The following is an 18,017-nucleotide window of genomic DNA, read 5'->3' as shown; positions in this document are numbered from 1 at the left end:
CAAAAGATGTTATAAGGAAGGAAGGAAGCAAGCAAACAAGAAAGAAACAAATTGGGGAGGAAGCAGGTGTGGATGTCGTGTGTCAATTACGGAAGCTTATGAAAATGTGACTGGACTCTGTTTCTTCTAGTTTTGCAGTTCAGGACACTTGCGAACAATTCAGATAGGGCATGACACACCACGCACATCCTATTCTCTACCGTCATGAGGTGTAACACAGAAGCCTAAATGATGTCTGAACAGAGACGCACAGACTGAATAAATGCAAGCGCAGTTTTATATAAGCTGATTATCATAGCTTTTGACATAAACTCACTTGGAACCACAACAGTTACGGTCAGCTGATTTCAGGGGAACATTTTGTCACTGCCGATGTCTTTTTACCTGCTGATATGTCCAGTCCTCTGGTCGAAAATCACTGCTCGTTTGCTTGAACTGCAGGTTGAAATGAGGAAGTCTGTGTAGGAGGTTTACCCACCACGGTGGAGAGTAATTAACCACTGCTGCCATGGCGAGTAGACGGTCAGCGCAACTGTTTCTGTACACAAGCCAGCGGTAAGGACGCTTACGGAGTCGGCCGGCGATTGAATCCACTTCATATAGTCAGTGCCCGGGATGGAAAGTTCAAAAAACGCTGCGTTGCTCATCGGCTAACGGGATACCAAGTTCGTTAAACTGGCCGGCTGGCGGACATCTTCGTCTCGCCTTACTTTAAAAGTTACAGGCTTTATTTACTGCGTGCCGCTCACGATCACTCCATCGTTCGTCTAAAATCCGGTATTTGGGGTTTAATTTGCGGAGAGAAATGCAACTCCACTCAGCCGACACGCAAAGGTCGAACAGCTCACCCACTTGGCAAACGTCACCTCAGTAGCTTAACAGCTTATTTAATCTGAGCAACTAGCGAGTTAGCTTGTAAAGCAGTTAAGGCTAACTAACGTAAAGTGCACGACGTAAACAGTGTACTAACGCTGCGTGGATGAGGGTTTCTGTGCAACTGCGACCTGTCGAGTGTGGCGTACCAACACAGAAATCCTCAGCAAGATCACGACTCTGTATTTTATCGTTAGCGTGATAGGGAGTCTTTTGGGTCGGCTCGCTAGTTAGACACACAGCTAACGTTAGCTCGTGTAGCAGGGCTGGTTAGTTCAGTCCACTATATCTTGTACACACAGATGCGAATAAACAAGTTCCTTTTGTTCCGCTTGATACTTCGGTCTCCGGTGACATCACGGTTTATCGAAACGGGAAATCCCGAGTTAAACCGCCGTGCAGCCGCTCTTTCACCGTTATACGTGTACCAGTCCAAACCAGTCCTTTGAATGGAAACCGCATCCAAATGTTGACTAGTGGGAGAGACAGACAGGATGCCACCGTGCACGGCGTCCCGTCAAGCGGTAGCCAACCGGACGCGTTCTCGCAGCGCCCATAGTTGACCCAACACCGCCACCTACAGGGGCTTCGTGGCTCCCGGCGATGAAAGACAACCGCGGAGAAGGGGGAAGAGCAAAAATGATAACGCTCCCAACATATAATTACATTTAAATCTAAGCTTTGATTCGTCGTTTGTCCCACCGGTAATCATTTTCTCAACTCGGGGAAAAATGTTAATCAGCCTACTCGCAGTTCTACTTACTATCTTTCCCCCTCTTTGACATGGCGTATTTGGCTATATGCCGTTTTGCGCTGAGTTAGTGTCAGAGGTGATGCTCCTCTATCCCTTTGAAACTATGGCTTACTGTGCAGATTGTCTGACGCATGGTTTAATCCTGACTGCGCAACAGTGTTTTCCATGGGGGACAATATAACCCATCAGTCGATTAATTGATTGGATAGGTTGTCCGAGTTGCAATTTAAGTGAAATTCTACGGGCCGTTATCCAGCATAAAACGGGGATCAGGGAGGCAAATTTAAACGGCGCATAAACGCCGTTTCACAGCTGGCAAAGTCACAACTTCAATATGTTCGGATCTTGACCCTGACATGAAATGTAAAACACGAGTGTGGTTATGACGATACACGTTCATTTTGCGCCACACGGTGCACCTTGGACCGAGTCCAAAGCTCACTACAACTTTAAGAACTGAACTCCTTGTTTTTGATTTTCTTCAGGAAATCACATGGAGGTGCTCTTGCGCTCACATGACAACCCGAGCCATGGCAGGAGAGATCAATGAAGGTAATGTACGAAAACTTCTCCCAAGTCTTCCCATGAGCTAAAATGCGTTGCCAAATTACTCGTGTTTAGTGCTTTTTGTCCGAGCATTTGTTAGGATATTATTTAACGTGATGTGTTGAATTTGGACAAATCGCAACATTGTGTCCTGACAGGATGAGCGAAGTCTTGACAACTTTCTTCAACGCTCTGATTTATTTCCCACATCCTAAAACCCTTTCTGGAACTTTGTGTGCTTAAATTGCTGCATTCGGGGTCGCTTTGTCTAGATTCACTTCCTGCAAAGATTTTTTATTTTTATCTATTTATTTTAAGGTTTTGACTTTTTTTCGATGAGAGTTTCTTGGTGATCACCATGACGTGACAGCAGTCGTTTCTGGAAGTTTGGTGCAGTTTTCCTGTTTTAATTTGCATCAGAGTAGCAGGAAGGGGTAATCACAGAGCTCCTACCATAGCCCTATCAACAATACCCATGTTAAACCTCAAGATAAGCTCATGGATATCCTCCTTTGAATAGTTGCTAGAATGATTTCAGATGATGGTTATTTTTTTATGGGAGCAGCAGAAAATCATCCTTAATTTTTCCATGAATGTTAGAGTGCAAAGCCAAAACTCATCAAAGTTTGACAATATTGCTTGCTGTTGTCTCTCTATGGTTATTTACTAAAAGGCGTCGTTCCTCTTGCAGGTTCAGTTCCCCCATACTACAGGGAAGTATATGAGGCCATCAGTTGTAGGACAGATGAGCGAGTACAGGTTGAAGTATTCCAGCGGTTACTCGACAGCACAGATCTCCAAAAGCCAGTTTTAAACCAGGTGATATCTATCTATCTATCTATCTATCTATCTATCTATCTATCTATCTATCTATCTATCTATCTATCTATCTATCTATCTATCTATCTATCTATCTATCTATCTATCTATCTATCTATCTATCTGTCTGGGCTACATTTACTTGCTTCAGGTGAATTTAGTCTCACATAAGCTTACATTTTTGACAGTCCTGGGAAATACGTATGAAATTGATTTTGTTGGAATATCTTTTTGGCAAGAACTTTACACAAACTCAGTTGGTATCTCTGATTTCACTGTTTGTTTTTCTTGGGAGGGGGCAAAAACAATTCCAACATGTTGACTTAGAAACAGTGTTGTGTTCACTCAGTGGTATGACGTAACAATGTAAGAATATGCTGAAATACAGGAGGTGGGCTGGTGATACAAGCCGGCAAGATGCTTTAAATGTAGCAAAAATTCCCAAAACCGTAAATTTGAGCAGTGGGCCAGCTCCCAGTTAAATGAGGTTCCTTCTCAATATGTTGACATCGATGGCATATCATTTCTATAATGTACGGTGAGCTTGTTTTTTTTTTGGCTTTGTGGAATGCAAGCAACAGTTGAATTTAGATCTTGGATTGAGAAACTGTGACCTTTATACCATCTTGTATGCTCTTTGTCTTTTCCAGATTGCTGGACAAGTTGACTCCTCAGACGGGTTCCTGAGCAAGTTGTCCCTCTATAAAGCACTAGCTTTGATTGCTCTTGCTCAGCAAGGAAAGCAGCCAAGCCCCAAACTCTTTGAGAATTGCATACAAGGTTCGGTAACATCGTCTCATAGACAGCACTGCAATAAAAGCATAGTTTAATGAGTAGCCTAGTTTGTCATAAGGGCAAACTTGCCTACCCCTTTCGAGTTTGGTATTATACTTGCACAGGGCAAATGTCATTCTTATCTGTTCACAATGGACCCGGCATAGTTTTGTTTCATTGCAGTACTGAGTACTCGGTCACATTTTACCTATGATAATGTTTTGAATGTTTAGGGAAAAGGTCGATCTATAGTGTTTAGCAGGAACTCTCCTTATACTAGCAGCCTGTTGAGGGTATTTATAATTTGAATTACTGTTCTCTCAAAAAGAGGCATGCTACATTTTGGAAGATTGTCCTGTATAAATATGGTATTCCTTCACTTTTGTGTACCATAGTAGGGAAGATGAGAGGGAGGAGCTTTATGGTTTTCATAGAGGTAGCCATTATACTGGCCCAAGCTCCTTTTCCAACCCACTAAGATTATTTAAGGCCCTCTATGTTATTTCAGGTGCTGCCAGTATGGCAGCTGACTACATGCTACTATGAAACTGATGGGTCACGTTTCCTTATCTGTGGGAAAGTGAGTTTGTCCTTTGTCACTGTACTTAGAAATTCTGTTTATGATTTTTTTCTGGAATGTGTGAGAGAGCGTAGGGAGGACACGAAATCACATGAATAATAACCACAGCATCAGCATTACTTTACTTGCGACACCACTGTATGGGAATTCAGGAAATATGTGCACATTCTGGAGGATGGAACCTCTCACACAAGCAGCCACCACAAGAATTCTACAGAGTTGAAAAACTGCATTTTTTCACCCTATATGTATTGATAAGATCACAAAAAGCAAATTTTAGTGGTATGTGTGTTTGATAGAGTTGCCAAAGCCTCAGCTTAGGGAAGTGAAGGACTTGTGGAAGTTGAGGATGCAGCCGGCTCAGGACGATCCACTGATGGTGGCCCAGACCTTGGAGAACCTGCTGGCCAGGGACACTGTTCAGGTGGAGCTCATCCCCGAGAAGAAAGGCCTGTTCCTCAAACATGTGGAGTACCAGATCACCAGCCAGGCAAGGGATTCAATACAACACGTCTAATAGGGACGTAATCCAGAATATCCAGTGACTAATAAATTGTTTCTTGTTGCAGTGAAAACTCATAAAAAGTCACATGCCTGTCTTCACTCTATTCCCAGAAAATACTCTCGTGCTTTGAAACATTGTTTTAGTTGAATACGCTGAAGAAGGAGAGGGAAAAATAAAGTAATTACTCGAAAAAGCTCTACATTGTTCCTACCAGATTTATTCTTATCTTCTCAAATATTTTTTATCTCTGATTTGCTTTGAGAAACAAGTAGATTGTTCTGGAAGGTCCCAAAAGCAATGAAGAGATTTTTTTGCTTGATTTACTATAAGACACCTGACAGAACAAAGATGGAGGCTGTTGTATTAAATGTCACAATCTGCACCCCCCCCCCAAAAAAAGTGTTCTCCTTTGGAGTCCATTCATTGTCAGTTTTTTAGCTGAATTCAAAACAGAAACCTTCTGTCCTAATGTAATCCACTGTCTAACTATGATATGCTTCTCTGACTTGTATTTTTTCAGCGTTTCAAGATCTCAGTTTATCGGCGGTATAGTGATTTCGATGTGTTCCATGAGCTGTTGCTGCAGAGATTTGCCTACAGAACAGTGCCAGCATTGCCGCCCAAGAGGATGTTGAAAGGAGGTACGTGTAGTGCTCGGTCCATCTGTCTGACGCTGGGGGACTCCGGCTGAATTCATGTTCATTGAATTACCGCCGTGACACTTCCACTTTATGTTGTTGGATTTGCATCTGTTGTGTTTACATACAGCATTTACCTGTTACCCAGCATTGCCGCATGACCCCTTTTGTTTCTTATTTGGGTTTATTTTCTTTTGGATTTGATGACATGAAACTTAAATGATCCACGTGGAGAATTTTGGTCATCACCAAGGTTGGGCCCCTGGACACCGAAGCTCATAAGCCACCTGGTCTCTATGCCCACCTACCTTGACCGTTAGCCAATTTATGCAGTGTATTGCCGCTTGCTCACCAGTCACCACTTGCCCAGCGATCTCACCAATATAATAATCAATCATGAGAGCTAATTTTCATGGAAACAACTTTTATTTCATTCTGATTGAATAATTATCAAGATCAAGATAGTGGGTTGAGCTTTGTGTCATATTTCTGTGGTGCCGGACATAAAATAAAAAAATAGAAAAATAAATGTATAAAAACAAATTCTCACATTGTGGAGGGCCCTTTTGCGCTTAGGGGACCCTGGGCCTATGCCCAGATTGCCCACATGGTAGAGCCGGCTGCGGTCATCACAGTCGCAGAGATTCACAGTGGCATTAAAGTGATACTGACATCAAACTCTGAAAATTCCTATTGATAGGCTATGTTCCAAGTTGGAATGTGACCATGGAGAAATTCAGTGGCCAAACATGGCATCTTAGGCCACTTGAGAGAGAGCTGTGATTTATTATCGATCTTGCTACGACGTATTGCTATCTATCTATCTATCTATCTATCTATCTATCTATCTATCTATCTATCTATCTATCTATCTATCTATCTATCTATCTATCTATCTATCTATCTATCTATCTATCTATCTATCTATCTATCTATCTATCTATCTATCTATCTATCTATCTATCTATCTATCTATCTATCTATCTATCTATCTATCTATCTATCTATCCGTCTATCTATCTATTTATCTAAATATCTGTCTATCGTGTTTAGAAATCACGTCAGGACATAGAACAGCACCAAATCAAATGCAGCACTGTTGATGTGTGCAGACATAACACTGTCATCTATCTATCTAACAGTTATTTGTATCCCCGAATCCTCCTCCTCAAACCTGTAATCCTTGCAGAGGATCTCCCTCTCGCTCTCGCTATCCGACATTTTTTGTAAATAACAAGTGACGAGCGGTACCGAGCCCCACCCACCCAGGAAGACAGTAGCCAATAGCTTTGAATTCATAAAACCACACCTATTTTCCCAATTTTAAAAAATGTGTTCAGAAAGGGCATGTCAGTCTCTCTTTAAGAATATGAATTGGGCATCCAGGTGGCGTGGCGGTCTATTCCATTGCCCACCAGCACGGGGATCGGCGGTCCGAATCCCTGTTACCTCTGGCTTGGTCGGGCATCCCTACAGACACAATGGCCGTGTCTGTGGGTGGGAAGCTGGATGTGGGTATGTGTCCTGGTAGCTGTACTAGCGCCTCCTCTTTTCGGTCAGGGCACCTGTTCAGGGGGGAGGGGGAACGGGGGGGGGGGGATAGCATGATCCTGCCACACACTACATCCCCCTGGAGAAACTCCTCACTGTCAGGTGAAAAGAAGCGGCTGGCTACTCCACATGTATCGGAGGAGACATGTGGTAGTCTGCAGCCCTCCCCAGATTGGCAGATGGAGCAGCAACAGGGACAGCTCGAAAGAGAGGGGTAATTGGCCAGATACAATAAGGGAGGAAAAGGGGGAGAAAAATCTCCCCCCCAAAAAAGAAGAAAGAATATGAATTGGGAGTAATGGAGATAGCAAAAGTTCGTAACTACAACAACCAAATTATAGAAAATAATCGAGCAAAAGTCAAATGAGTGATTAAGGGTATGGCATCTTGGAGACAGTTTTGCAGGTTGAAGGAAAGGCACCGTTTGTATTAATAGGCATTGTGATAGCAGAACAAACACGCAGAAATGTTTCCAGGGACCTCATCTATCAACCGTTCTTCTTCTTCAAGGCTTCCTCATTAGCAAGGGTTGCCAGCACCATCAGGATGACATGCTTGTCAGACAAGTCTCCTCCAGTTCTTTCTGTCCTGAGCTGGTCTTGTTGCCTCTGATATTTTCAGACTAAGCCATTCTTTGATGTCATCATGATACTCCCTTTTTGGTCGGCCTCTATTGCACTTTGCTGGTGTAGTTCCCAAAATCGCTGTCTTTGTTAATTTACTTCCACCTGGACGACAGGTATGCCCAAAGAATGATAGCTTTTTTTTTAATTATATGTGCCATTACTTCTGTTTTTGTTCCTAATTCATTTAGGATGCTCCCATTCGTTCATTTCTCTGTCCAACTTATTCAAAGTATCCTATGATAAAGCCACATCTCTGCAGCCTCGAGCCTGTTTACCATCACTTTCTTCAGTGTCCAACTTTCAGCTCCATATGACAACACTGGCCAGACGAGTGCTTTAAGTAGACTGACTTTCACTTCTTTTCTTATTCCCCTATCTTTCTATATTTGTGCCATCTCCATCATTCTTTTCTTTAATAGGGTAATTCTGATTTTTATGTCGTCTGTACAATCACTGTAATTTTTCTTAACTGAACCCAAGTATTTGAAGCTGTCTAGGTGTTCTACATCTTGCCCATCTACTGAGATTGCAATATCTGTTTCACCCACTTTCATGCACTTTGTCTTTTTCACATTCAAACTGAGCAACCTCTTTTTCCCTGCCTCATTTACACAACTCAACATTTCATTTGGATCTTGCTGTCCATCAGCTGCTAGTACTGTGTCATATGCAAATCTAAGATTGCTTATCTTATAACCACATATGCTCACTCCATATTCATCGATATCTGCCTCACGGATCACTTGTTCTGTGTACAGTGTGAATAAGCGTAGTGATACAATGCAACCTTGACGTACACCCTTCTCTATTGGAAAAGCTTCTGTGTTCTCACCATTCCATCTCACCACTGCTGTCTGGCCAATATATAGACCTGAAGGAGCACAACGAGGTGTCTAGGGAAACCCATTTCCGGCATGATGTTAAAGAGCTGTGCATGGCTTACTGAATCAAATGCCCTGTGAATAATCAATGAAAATCAGCATTGCTTTATTATCTGTGTTGGATACCTTTTCAATTAGTGTTTGCAGTGTTACCAGCATTTCTGCACACCCTCTTCCTTGTTTGTAACCTGCTTGCTCATCTGACATTTCTGATTCCATCTTGTTTATCATTCTGTCCAACAAGATGGATAGCATGATTTTATTTGCACGACTAATGACGCTTATTGTGCGGTAGTGTGACAGATTCCTGTGTTCTCCAGTCTTTCGGCCATTCACGTGAATTCCAGATTTTGCAAACCAGCTGGTGTAGTGTTACTATAGCCCACTGTTTTTCAGAAGCTCTGTTGGTATTCCATCAACGCCTGGTGCCTTGTTAGTTCTTAATTTAGTGATGGCTTTTCCCATCTCAGAAAGAAGTGGAACCGGCTCTGATTCATCAAAATTTATACATTTGAGAGGGGTCTCTCCATCAGGTTTTTTTAAATCGTTACTATGGGCAAATTTGTGCGTACACACCCATCGGATTTTTTTAGCCCTGAAGTTTGTCTCAGAGACCAGTCTAGAACCTGGGTAACCCCTGAATTTAGACACCGATTAGCTAACATTGATGTCTTTGCAGGCCTGGGTGATTGCTCGTTGCAAGAGGTAGACAATAGATGTTAGGAGGAAGGAATTACAAATAACCATCATGCTTTGCTAATGACTGTCAGACAAACTTGAGGGCTAAAAAATTCCATGGGTGTGTATGCAAAAATTTGCCCATAGTAACAATTGATACATGAGTGTTCACATTTGGATTTTTAGCCGCACACATCAGATTTATGGAGGTGTCACATTTAAATAAATGTGTGCAGAATTTACAGATGTGTATTGTAAACTATCAACTTGTCAAAGTTTTTACAGATGGTTAGGCAGATACAGAGAAATGAGATCAGCCATGCAATTGTGTTTTGTAAGCATCCACAGGTGGACCTTTATTGAAAAGTTGTGACGCTTAGTCATAAGCTTATAAAGTGCCGTGGACTAGCAAAAATAGTTTTCTGTTGAAAAACAACACTCGTCAAATAATGTCTATAGCTATCCTTTGCAATGCAAACTATTATTCCTGCAGAGTGCAGTGATTCAGTCTCAATGACGACTAGTTCTAAAAGTTATTGCCTGGGAGAAATAAGGACACCAAAGCTACAGATAAGGCAGCCCTGTTCACCTCTCATTGGTTAATTATTGCTTCAGACCAGTTAACGCATTGTAAATTGGATATTTAATGGCACATGAAGTTCTAAAAGCTTTGGAAATACAACTTGGAAAAAATATGCTGTGCTTCTACTTAAGACTCATTATCCCATCTAAATTGGCTGCAACCCCCTCCGCTCTTAGTTTATCTCACGCCAAAGTACTCTTGGTCTCAACTGTCAAGCTGTCAAGTTGCCACCATTGGTAAAGATGATTAGAGGCCCCAATTACATTTGACATGTTATTCAACTTTTATCCAGATTGTTGTCAGATGTGATTCATCCAGGTTTTATTTACCCCTGTTACCAAAAATGCTTCTCCGGTAGTTAACTAGAATGTGATTGGATCCCATCTGCATATTCTCATATTGCATATTCTCTGTGGCCGGCACAGTGGTGCAGTGGTTAGCGGTGTTGCCTCACAGCAAGAAGTTCCCTGGGTTCGAACCCTGGGGTTATCCAACCTTGGGGGTCATCCCAGGTTGTCCTCTGTGTGGAGTTCGCATGTTCTCCCCGTGTCTGCGGGTGGGTTTTCTCCGGGTGCTCCGGTTTTCCCCACCATCAAAAAGACATGCATGTTAGGGTTAATACTCCTGTCTGTGCCCCTGACCGAGGCAACGGGAAGGAATAACTGGAGTTGGTCCCCAGGTGCTTGCACGGCGGCTGCCTACTGCTCCTAGCGACATAGCTTGGATGGGTTAAATGCAGAGGGTATATAGTATCTCAAAATAAATTTAAAAAAAAACATGCAAATTTAATGTTATTCCTCCTGAACATAGCCCACTCTTCATACATCTGGGAGGAGAAGATAATTTGAGTTTAGCTTGGGGAAAAACAGCTCAATTTATACTCAGCATCACAGCTATAATGTGTGTCGACACAAAATTGGATTACAGTCCATCCCCGGCCTTTCAGGTGCATTTGCATCCTTTTTATTTACAGGAATAAGGTTGATTAGACCTGTCCTTTACTACCTGATCATTCAAGACACATTTTAGCACCTGGTGTAAACGGGATGAATGTGCATTTCCATTCCCTAGACTTGTCTGCATTACTATGAATGTGAGTAGCTCAGAGCGGCAACGTGCAGTGCTGCATGACATCAGAGCCACGAGTTTTATTTTCTTCTTTTAAAGTGCTGCTGTTTGTTTCTGAATCTCTTCAATGGCTTTGGGCCAAAACACACATCTGATATGCCTGAAGAACACAAACCCAGTAGGCCCCTTTAGCTCTTTAGGAGTCAGTCAGCGGGTGGAGACTGGAGTCAGAACCAAACACTGCAGAGCATCTTTCAGCTACTCTGCTACACACAGCTGGAACCAATCTCCAGATAATCTTAAATGCGCCTCAACTTTAGATCCAGATGAAAAACTCACCCTTCCTGTTCCTTTGATTAATTTCTCAGGCCATGCACTTCACTGCATTTTTGTTTTCTTTTACCTCTTAACTGATCCTTTTATAATGATCTCTTAATCTTTTTGAATTCATCTTTTATCTCTTCTTTTAGCTGTGACCAGCAGCTCTATAGCTCGCTCTGTCGGTCCACAAAAATGTCCCCACCCTTTGTGGCCACAGTTTTCACCCTAGGAGGCTGAAATTTGGCATGGAGGTCAAGTGTGTGTGTGTGTGTGTGTTCATGCCAGTTGGCAAAAAGGGGATGCGGTAATGGGCATGGGCTATCGCAAAAAGACACACAACTTCCAAATGGACAGACTTGCACAAGATTTTGTGGAAAGGTTGTTCATGCACCAAAAGACAGCTGACTGGGGGGGTGTCAGTGGGAGTGGCCTATAACAAAATGGCGCATAACTTCTAAGTGGATTTACATAACACACACACACACACAGATATGCACATACCCACACACATACACACTATTTTGCCACGTCCCCTTTCATAACTTATGAACTGTTTGTCATAGAAATCCATTCATCTGTTCATTGGTCCACAAAGCTGTGCCCAACCCAATGCAACCACAGCTTTCTACCTATGAGGCTGAAATTTGCCATGGGGGTCAGGTGTTTGTGAGGTTGTTATGGGTGGATGCATGCGTGGTTGCAGCTATTACAAATTCACACTTATTTTTAATATTTTTTTATGTCTATGTAAAACACTCTGAATTGCATTGTGTATGAAATGTGCTGTTTAAATAAAATTGCCTTGCCTTGTTGTTGTGACATCTGCCCGTAGTCCTGACCTCCGTCTCTGAGAGAGAGTTTATAGAAGGAAGGCGGCGGGCTCTCGGTAGATTCATCAACTTAGTGGCACGTCACCCCTTCTTCTCCGAAGATGAGCTGGTCAGGACCTTCCTAACCTTCAACAGCTCGGTATGTGGCCTGCTTTGTCTGAGTGGCTTGCTCTGTGGTATGGGCGATTGTGCAATAAAAGTTAATGTGGTCACCGAAAATGGAGGGCTTCCTGTCCAGATTTAAGCATCTCATCCATCCTTTTCTTCAAACAGGACGTTCAGAGTAAACTACGTGATGCCTACAAGAAAATGGGTGATGAGTTCATGACCAATAGAACTGCAACCCAGGCAAAGGTTTGTCACATTTGTGTGCTGGGAAAATCTATAAAAAAAAAAAGAGAGAGGGGTGTCCTGGTAGCATAGTGGTCTATTCCATTGCCTACCAACACGGCGATCGCCGGATTGAGTGCCCGTGTTTACTTCTGGCAATTGGCCGTGTCTGTGGGTGGGAAGCCGAATGTGGGTATGTGTCCTGGTCGCTGCACTAGCGCCTCCTCTGGTAGGTCGGGGCAGCTGTTCGGGGCAGAGGGGGAACTAGGGGGGGGGATAGTGTGATCCTCCCACGTGCTATGTCCCCCTGGCTAAACTCCTCGCTGTCAGGTGAAAAGAAGTGGCTGGCGACTCCACATGTGGTAGTCTGCAGCTCTCCCCCGATGGGCTGAGGGGGTGGAGCAGCGACCAGGATGGCTCAGAAGAGTTGGGTAATTGGCCAGGTACAACGGGGGAGAAAAAAGGGGAACCCCCCCCCCCCCAAAAAAGAGGTTTGGTGTTTTGAATGGTAATGGGGCATTAACGGTTTGTGTGATCTGTGTTTATAGGAATACCTCCCCACTGAGATTCAGCTCCAGTTCTCAACAAGCAGAGAGCTGATCAAAAATATCCACAACAGCTTCCTCAAGCTGCGGGACAGGGCCGAGAGAATGGCAGAGCGCTCCAAGGAAAACGCGACCGACCTGCTCATGTTTGGCAGAGAGCTCAGGTATTTCACTGTTCGGCCATCCGGGGCCAAATCATCTTTATGGGGGCCTCTTAAATTCTGGTGTTTTATTGTATCTCCGTACAGTCCACAGTTGATAATTCTTTTTCTCGCTTTCGGTCGTGCACTTGGAAGTGGGTTTGGCAGCCGAGGCCGTCCGGTGGTACTGTTCTAATAATAATAATTCTTGCAGTACATTGGGTTCAGATGCTTCGCCCATTCCCTCCTTGGCCTCCTCTCGAAGCACCTGGGGGACCCTGCATCAGTCGCTGAAAGGCCTGTCGGTGGAGTTTGCTTTATTGTCTGAAAAAGCTGCTCAACAGGTACCATCCTCCATGCCAGTCAGCCGCTCTGATAGCTGCTTTTTCTGAAGTTGTTACTGAAACCATAAAAAAAAAACATTTTCCCGATATCTGCAGGGCAGAAGGGAAGAGGATGATGTTGTGGAAAAACTGAATCTTTTCCTGGACCTGCTGCAGTCATATAGAGTAAGTCGATTTTGTTGGGGATTATTTGATGTGCTCTCCAAACTTTAATGCTATTGACCTACAGTTAAACTACTATCCATCACAAAGCCTTCCTTCACGTGCTCCTAACCCTATTGGACAGGTAATCTCATTCTGGTTTGTGGAGTTTTATCACCACTACAAATAACAAACATGTAAATTATGTATCTTTCACACCAAACGGCAATGATTCTTACTATAAGCGAGTGTAGAAACAATCTAATCCATCTTTTATCTGGGCACAGAAGTCGAGCTGCTCTTATCGATTGGGCAAAAACTATCAAGGCAGACTATGTGGTAGTTGTTATTGTGGTTGCTGTGATCCACAATGAGTTATAGATCCAAAAAAATCACTGTAGGTGGTCATTGAATTTAAAATGGTGACCAGGTTATCAGGATTTAGTTGGAAGAGAGAATAATAGGAAATGAGACTCCCACTTCCTATTTTAAAGACATCCAAGAGCAGATTGTTGTGGTTCACTGTCTGCTTTGTTAGATAAAAACCAATTGTGCAATAGATATTGTCACTATAATTTATAGCATATCACATCATTTTCGTGAATGGGAACCCACTGGTTGTCCAGACCCAAAGAGTCAGACACACCAGTCTTATTTTAAAATGCAGTCGTTATTATAAGTAGTCAGTATTTTGCCCACATTTCAAAATGGGGATTCAAAAGAGAAAATGTTGGTCTAGTAAACTGTCATTGCATCCTCCTTCACCCTTAAATTCTTTAGTTAACAATTTCATAATTTGTGTTAAAAATCACTGAAATTAGGCACACACACACACCCCATTTGGCTGTATCCTGTACAATTTTGAAGTAAGTTGGGTAAATAAAAATGGAGTAATGGCGGTGATATGGGATTGCGGTGCAGGATTTGTGTGAGCGGCATGAGAAGGGGGTTCTGCACGAGCACCAGAAGGCTCTGCAGAAGTACAGTGTGATGAAGAGGCAGATGATGAGCGCCACTGTCCAGCCCAAAGAACAGGTGTCTGTGGAACAGCTGGAGTCACGCATTGTTCAGGTCTCTCTCTCGCTCTCATATTTTGTTTATTTCAGCCCCCAGTTATAATTTATTCCACACAGTTATGGTTTACCTCGTTGAATTTTAAGTCCATTCTACAATATGTAGGCAAAATAAGGAGCATGAACAAAGGAAAAGGTGAAATTGGCTAAACTCATCTATCACTTAAACTTTCCCTTGAATACCGACCAACCTATCCTACAATTGGCCTGTCTCTCTAAATATTATAAATTGCCTTTTGTGAAAAATCTGTGAAAGTCTGCGGTGTTTTACTACTTGGTAACAGCCATTGAGAAGGGTGAAGCTTAATCATCAGATGAATTATAAATCTAAATCAGAACCTTTGGGCGCGTCCGGGTAGTGTGGCGGTCTATTCCGTTGCCTAACAACACTGGGATCGCCAGTTCGAATCCCTGTGTTACCTTCGGCTTGGTCAGGCATACCTAGAGACACAATTGGCCGTGTCTGCGGGTGGAAAGCCGGATATGGGTATGTGTCCTAGTCGCTACACTAGCGCCTCCTCTGGTCAGTCGGGGTACCTGTTCGGGGGGGGGGGACTGGTGGGAATAGCGTGATCCTCCCACGTGCTATGTCCCCCTGGTGAAACTCCCCACTGTCAGGTGAAAAGAAGCAGCTGACAACTCCACATGTATTGGAGGAGGCATGTGGTAGTCTGCAGCCCTCCCCGGATCAGCAGAGGGGGTGGAGCAGCGACCAGGATGGCTCAGAGGAGTGGGGTAATTGGGTGGGTACAATTGGGGAGAAAAAAGGGGGAAAAATCCCCCCCCCCAAAAAAGAAAAAAATTACATCAATTTTAACTCCTGTGATATCACTATTCATTCATTACTTGATAGTTGAATTAAGACACAAACCGGTGCCATCGTACGGTCATTGTGGAAAGTATAATGTTGCAATTGTACAAAATTTTTAATTATTATTTTTTTCCTCCATTAACAGCAAGAGAGTGCGATTCAGGCCATGGAATTGAGGAACTACTTTTCTTTGTTCTGCCTTCATCAAGAGACGCAGCTCATCTTTACCTACTTCCCCATCACGTCCAGCATTCTGGGGGCTTTCGTCAACTCCCAGGTTCAAGGACACCGAGAGGTGAGACCAGCCAGAAATAATTCACTTCAGAGCCGCTTCTTAGTCAATGCAAAACTGAGGTGCTGGTTGAGGATCAGATAACCTATTCAAATATTTTTCAGTTTTCTAATTTTAAACTTACTTTCGAACTCTCCAGAAAGACTCGGTAAGCACGTTTGGTATGTCAGAGTGTTACCGAGATAAATTTTATGATTTGTGTTTGCTCCGATCAGCTGAATGCAGTGGTCACTGGAGCTGTTGTAAGGGAATATATCTTACATCTGTGGCTTGCATAAAGTAAAGTACATTGTGTTTCTTGGCTAATGTAACTTGATTGAAGGTACAGCTAAAAGCTCCCACATTGCCACCTTTTTTTTTATTGGCTTTTTTCCCCCTCTTTTCCTCCCCAATTGTACTTAGCCAATTACCCCACTCTTCCAAGCCGTCCCGGTCGCTGCTCCACCCCCTCTGCCAGTCCGGGGAGGGCTGCAGACTACCACATGCCTCCTCCCATACATGTGGAGTTGCCAGCCGCTTCTTTTCACCTGACAGTGAGGAGTTTCACCAGGGGGACGTAGCACATGGGAGGATCACGCTATTCCCCCCAGTTCCCCCTCCTCCCCGAACAGGTGCCCCAACCGACCAGAGGAGGTGCTAGTGCAGCGACCGACACATACCCACATCCGGCTTCCCACCTGCAGACAAGGCCAATTGTGTCTGTAGGGACACCTGACCAAGTCGGAGGTAACACGGGGATTCGAACCGGCGATCCCCATGTTGGTAGGCAATGGAATAGACCGCCACACTGCCCGGACGCCCACATATCCACCTTTTAAGGAAACTTTTCTAAGGGTGAAATCTCTGCAAGATGTTAACACCAAATAGGTTTTGTCAATATGATATCAAACTACTTTGATTGAAGAGATGCATATGACCAAGAATAATTGTTGGAAGCCATCATAGTGTTTTAATGGTTTTAAACACTTATGGATCCCTTCATGGAGATATTTTTAGAGAATTGATAATCTAATCAACACTTTTGCTCTTTGTGCAGATGGGCGAGGTGTGGAGTGATCTCCAACCAAAACTTGGATGTCTTTTTGGCAATAATGGAATAAAACCCTCCTTCTAAAACACAGCTATGCATGGAGTGCAGGAGAGGAAGGTGGTTTTCGTTGTGTTGCTGATGACAACTGAAAACTGACAGATCTTGCGCCGTGAGCTACAAGAGGATGTCGAGTGCAAACAAAACTGAACTTTTCATCCACATATTCTGAAATCCTACAGTTCATTGTACCTTGCCCTCAGTGGGAGAGTATTTCATGAATGTGAGCGGTCTGCTTGAATGATGCTTAACCTCTGAAGGCCGTTTAGCTTCACTGGGATTGGTCGGTCCTGAAGCTAAATGGAAGGGCACATGTTTCGAGGATGGCTGTGTTTAACTGTGTTCATAGATCTGATGCAGTGTGTTGTTCTGGAAGAGGATTAAAAGTCAGTCTGGAAGAAAAAAAAACAACAATACTGCCAACAAAGAAGAAAACTGCTGTAAGGTCCTCAATAGTTGACAAGGGACTTGGCCACAAAGGTGAAGGAGCACAGCACATCAGTGTATTTTAACTCATGTCTTGAACAAAATGATGTTTATCACTTGCATTTGTGGGGAATTTATTACACTAATATGGCTAAAAGATGTCACAAAGGGATGTGGGTTTGTCTTTTAATCTGGATTGCAGGATTACATTTTTTTTTCTTTTCTATTTGTGAACGTGTTTGGGTTTTGCCTCTGAACAGCTGGAGCTCAGTGTTTTTGTGATACAGACTGTTATACTCAATGACATGTGGCGGCATGGTTTTGTTTTTATGGAGAACTGTGCTTCTATCCAAAGCAATTATGCCAAGTTGCACGGTAGAAATTCAAACTTATTTTGCAAGCTAACTTAAAGATGCTAGGCTTGTACTGCAGAAATCATTTATATGATAAGCTGTTTTTGCAGATTTATGCACTAACAACACTATTCGCTATTGGTTGGCATGCCAAAGATACATGGCATACTGCCACGTGTATAACTGTTAGTGCAATAATAGATGTAGATGTCAACTGTCTATTCCCACATTGCAATGCAATTCAGAGTATTTTCTATTTTGACACTTTTTAAGCTATTTGGCATTAAAATAGCAATACTCGTCTATAACAGCTATGTACTATGGGAACACTATTTTTCTCCAAAACATATCAAAGGGATGTTTTGCCAAATATTAAAGCTGATATGTTTTACTTTACCTCACAAATATAACTAAACTCTCAACTACCTTGTCCAAGTTTCTTTAAGAA

At 43.0% G+C, this 18,017-nt stretch overlaps 2 protein-coding genes across 2 annotated transcripts in view; one reads left to right on the top strand and one right to left on the bottom strand.

Moving 5' to 3' along the window:
• The window catches only part of ttyh3a (tweety family member 3a), a 48,724-nt gene extending 47,385 nt beyond the window's left edge, over window positions 1-1,339 (bottom strand). Inside the window, exon 1 of the mRNA XM_056287935.1 lies at window positions 385-1,339. Within this exon, the coding sequence (XP_056143910.1) occupies window positions 385-510 (126 nt within the window). The 5' untranslated portion in view covers window positions 511-1,339. The remainder of the gene's footprint in view (window positions 1-384) is intronic.
• Window positions 534-18,006, top strand: snx8a (sorting nexin 8a). Its single transcript, XM_056287936.1, has 14 exons — window positions 534-555; window positions 2,113-2,179; window positions 2,865-2,992; window positions 3,643-3,772; window positions 4,646-4,836; window positions 5,372-5,492; window positions 12,030-12,166; window positions 12,301-12,381; window positions 12,906-13,066; window positions 13,257-13,386; window positions 13,483-13,551; window positions 14,449-14,598; window positions 15,557-15,706; window positions 16,740-18,006. Exons 2-14 carry the CDS (start codon window positions 2,143-2,145, stop codon window positions 16,815-16,817), a joined length of 1,563 nt encoding a protein of 520 aa, XP_056143911.1. The 5' UTR covers window positions 534-555; window positions 2,113-2,142; the 3' UTR covers window positions 16,818-18,006.
• The last annotated feature ends 11 nt before the right edge of the window (window positions 18,007-18,017 follow it).

The sequence above is a fragment of the Lampris incognitus genome, chromosome 10 (assembly GCF_029633865.1).
Source record: "Lampris incognitus isolate fLamInc1 chromosome 10, fLamInc1.hap2, whole genome shotgun sequence".
NCBI classification, from domain to species: domain Eukaryota; kingdom Metazoa; phylum Chordata; class Actinopteri; order Lampriformes; family Lampridae; genus Lampris; species Lampris incognitus.
This window is presented reverse-complemented; position numbering and strand designations above follow the sequence as displayed.

Bases quoted from the DNA above. Each gene is read 5' to 3' on its own strand.
- snx8a (XM_056287936.1), top strand. From the start codon at position 2,143: ATGACAACCCGAGCCATGGCAGGAGAGATCAATGAAG. The intron at 3,773-4,645 runs GTTCGGTAACAT...TGTGTTTGATAG, and splicing joins CTTTGAGAATTGCATACAAG to AGTTGCCAAAGCCTCAGCTT. The intron at 15,707-16,739 runs GTGAGACCAGCC...CTCTTTGTGCAG, and splicing joins AGGTTCAAGGACACCGAGAG to ATGGGCGAGGTGTGGAGTGA.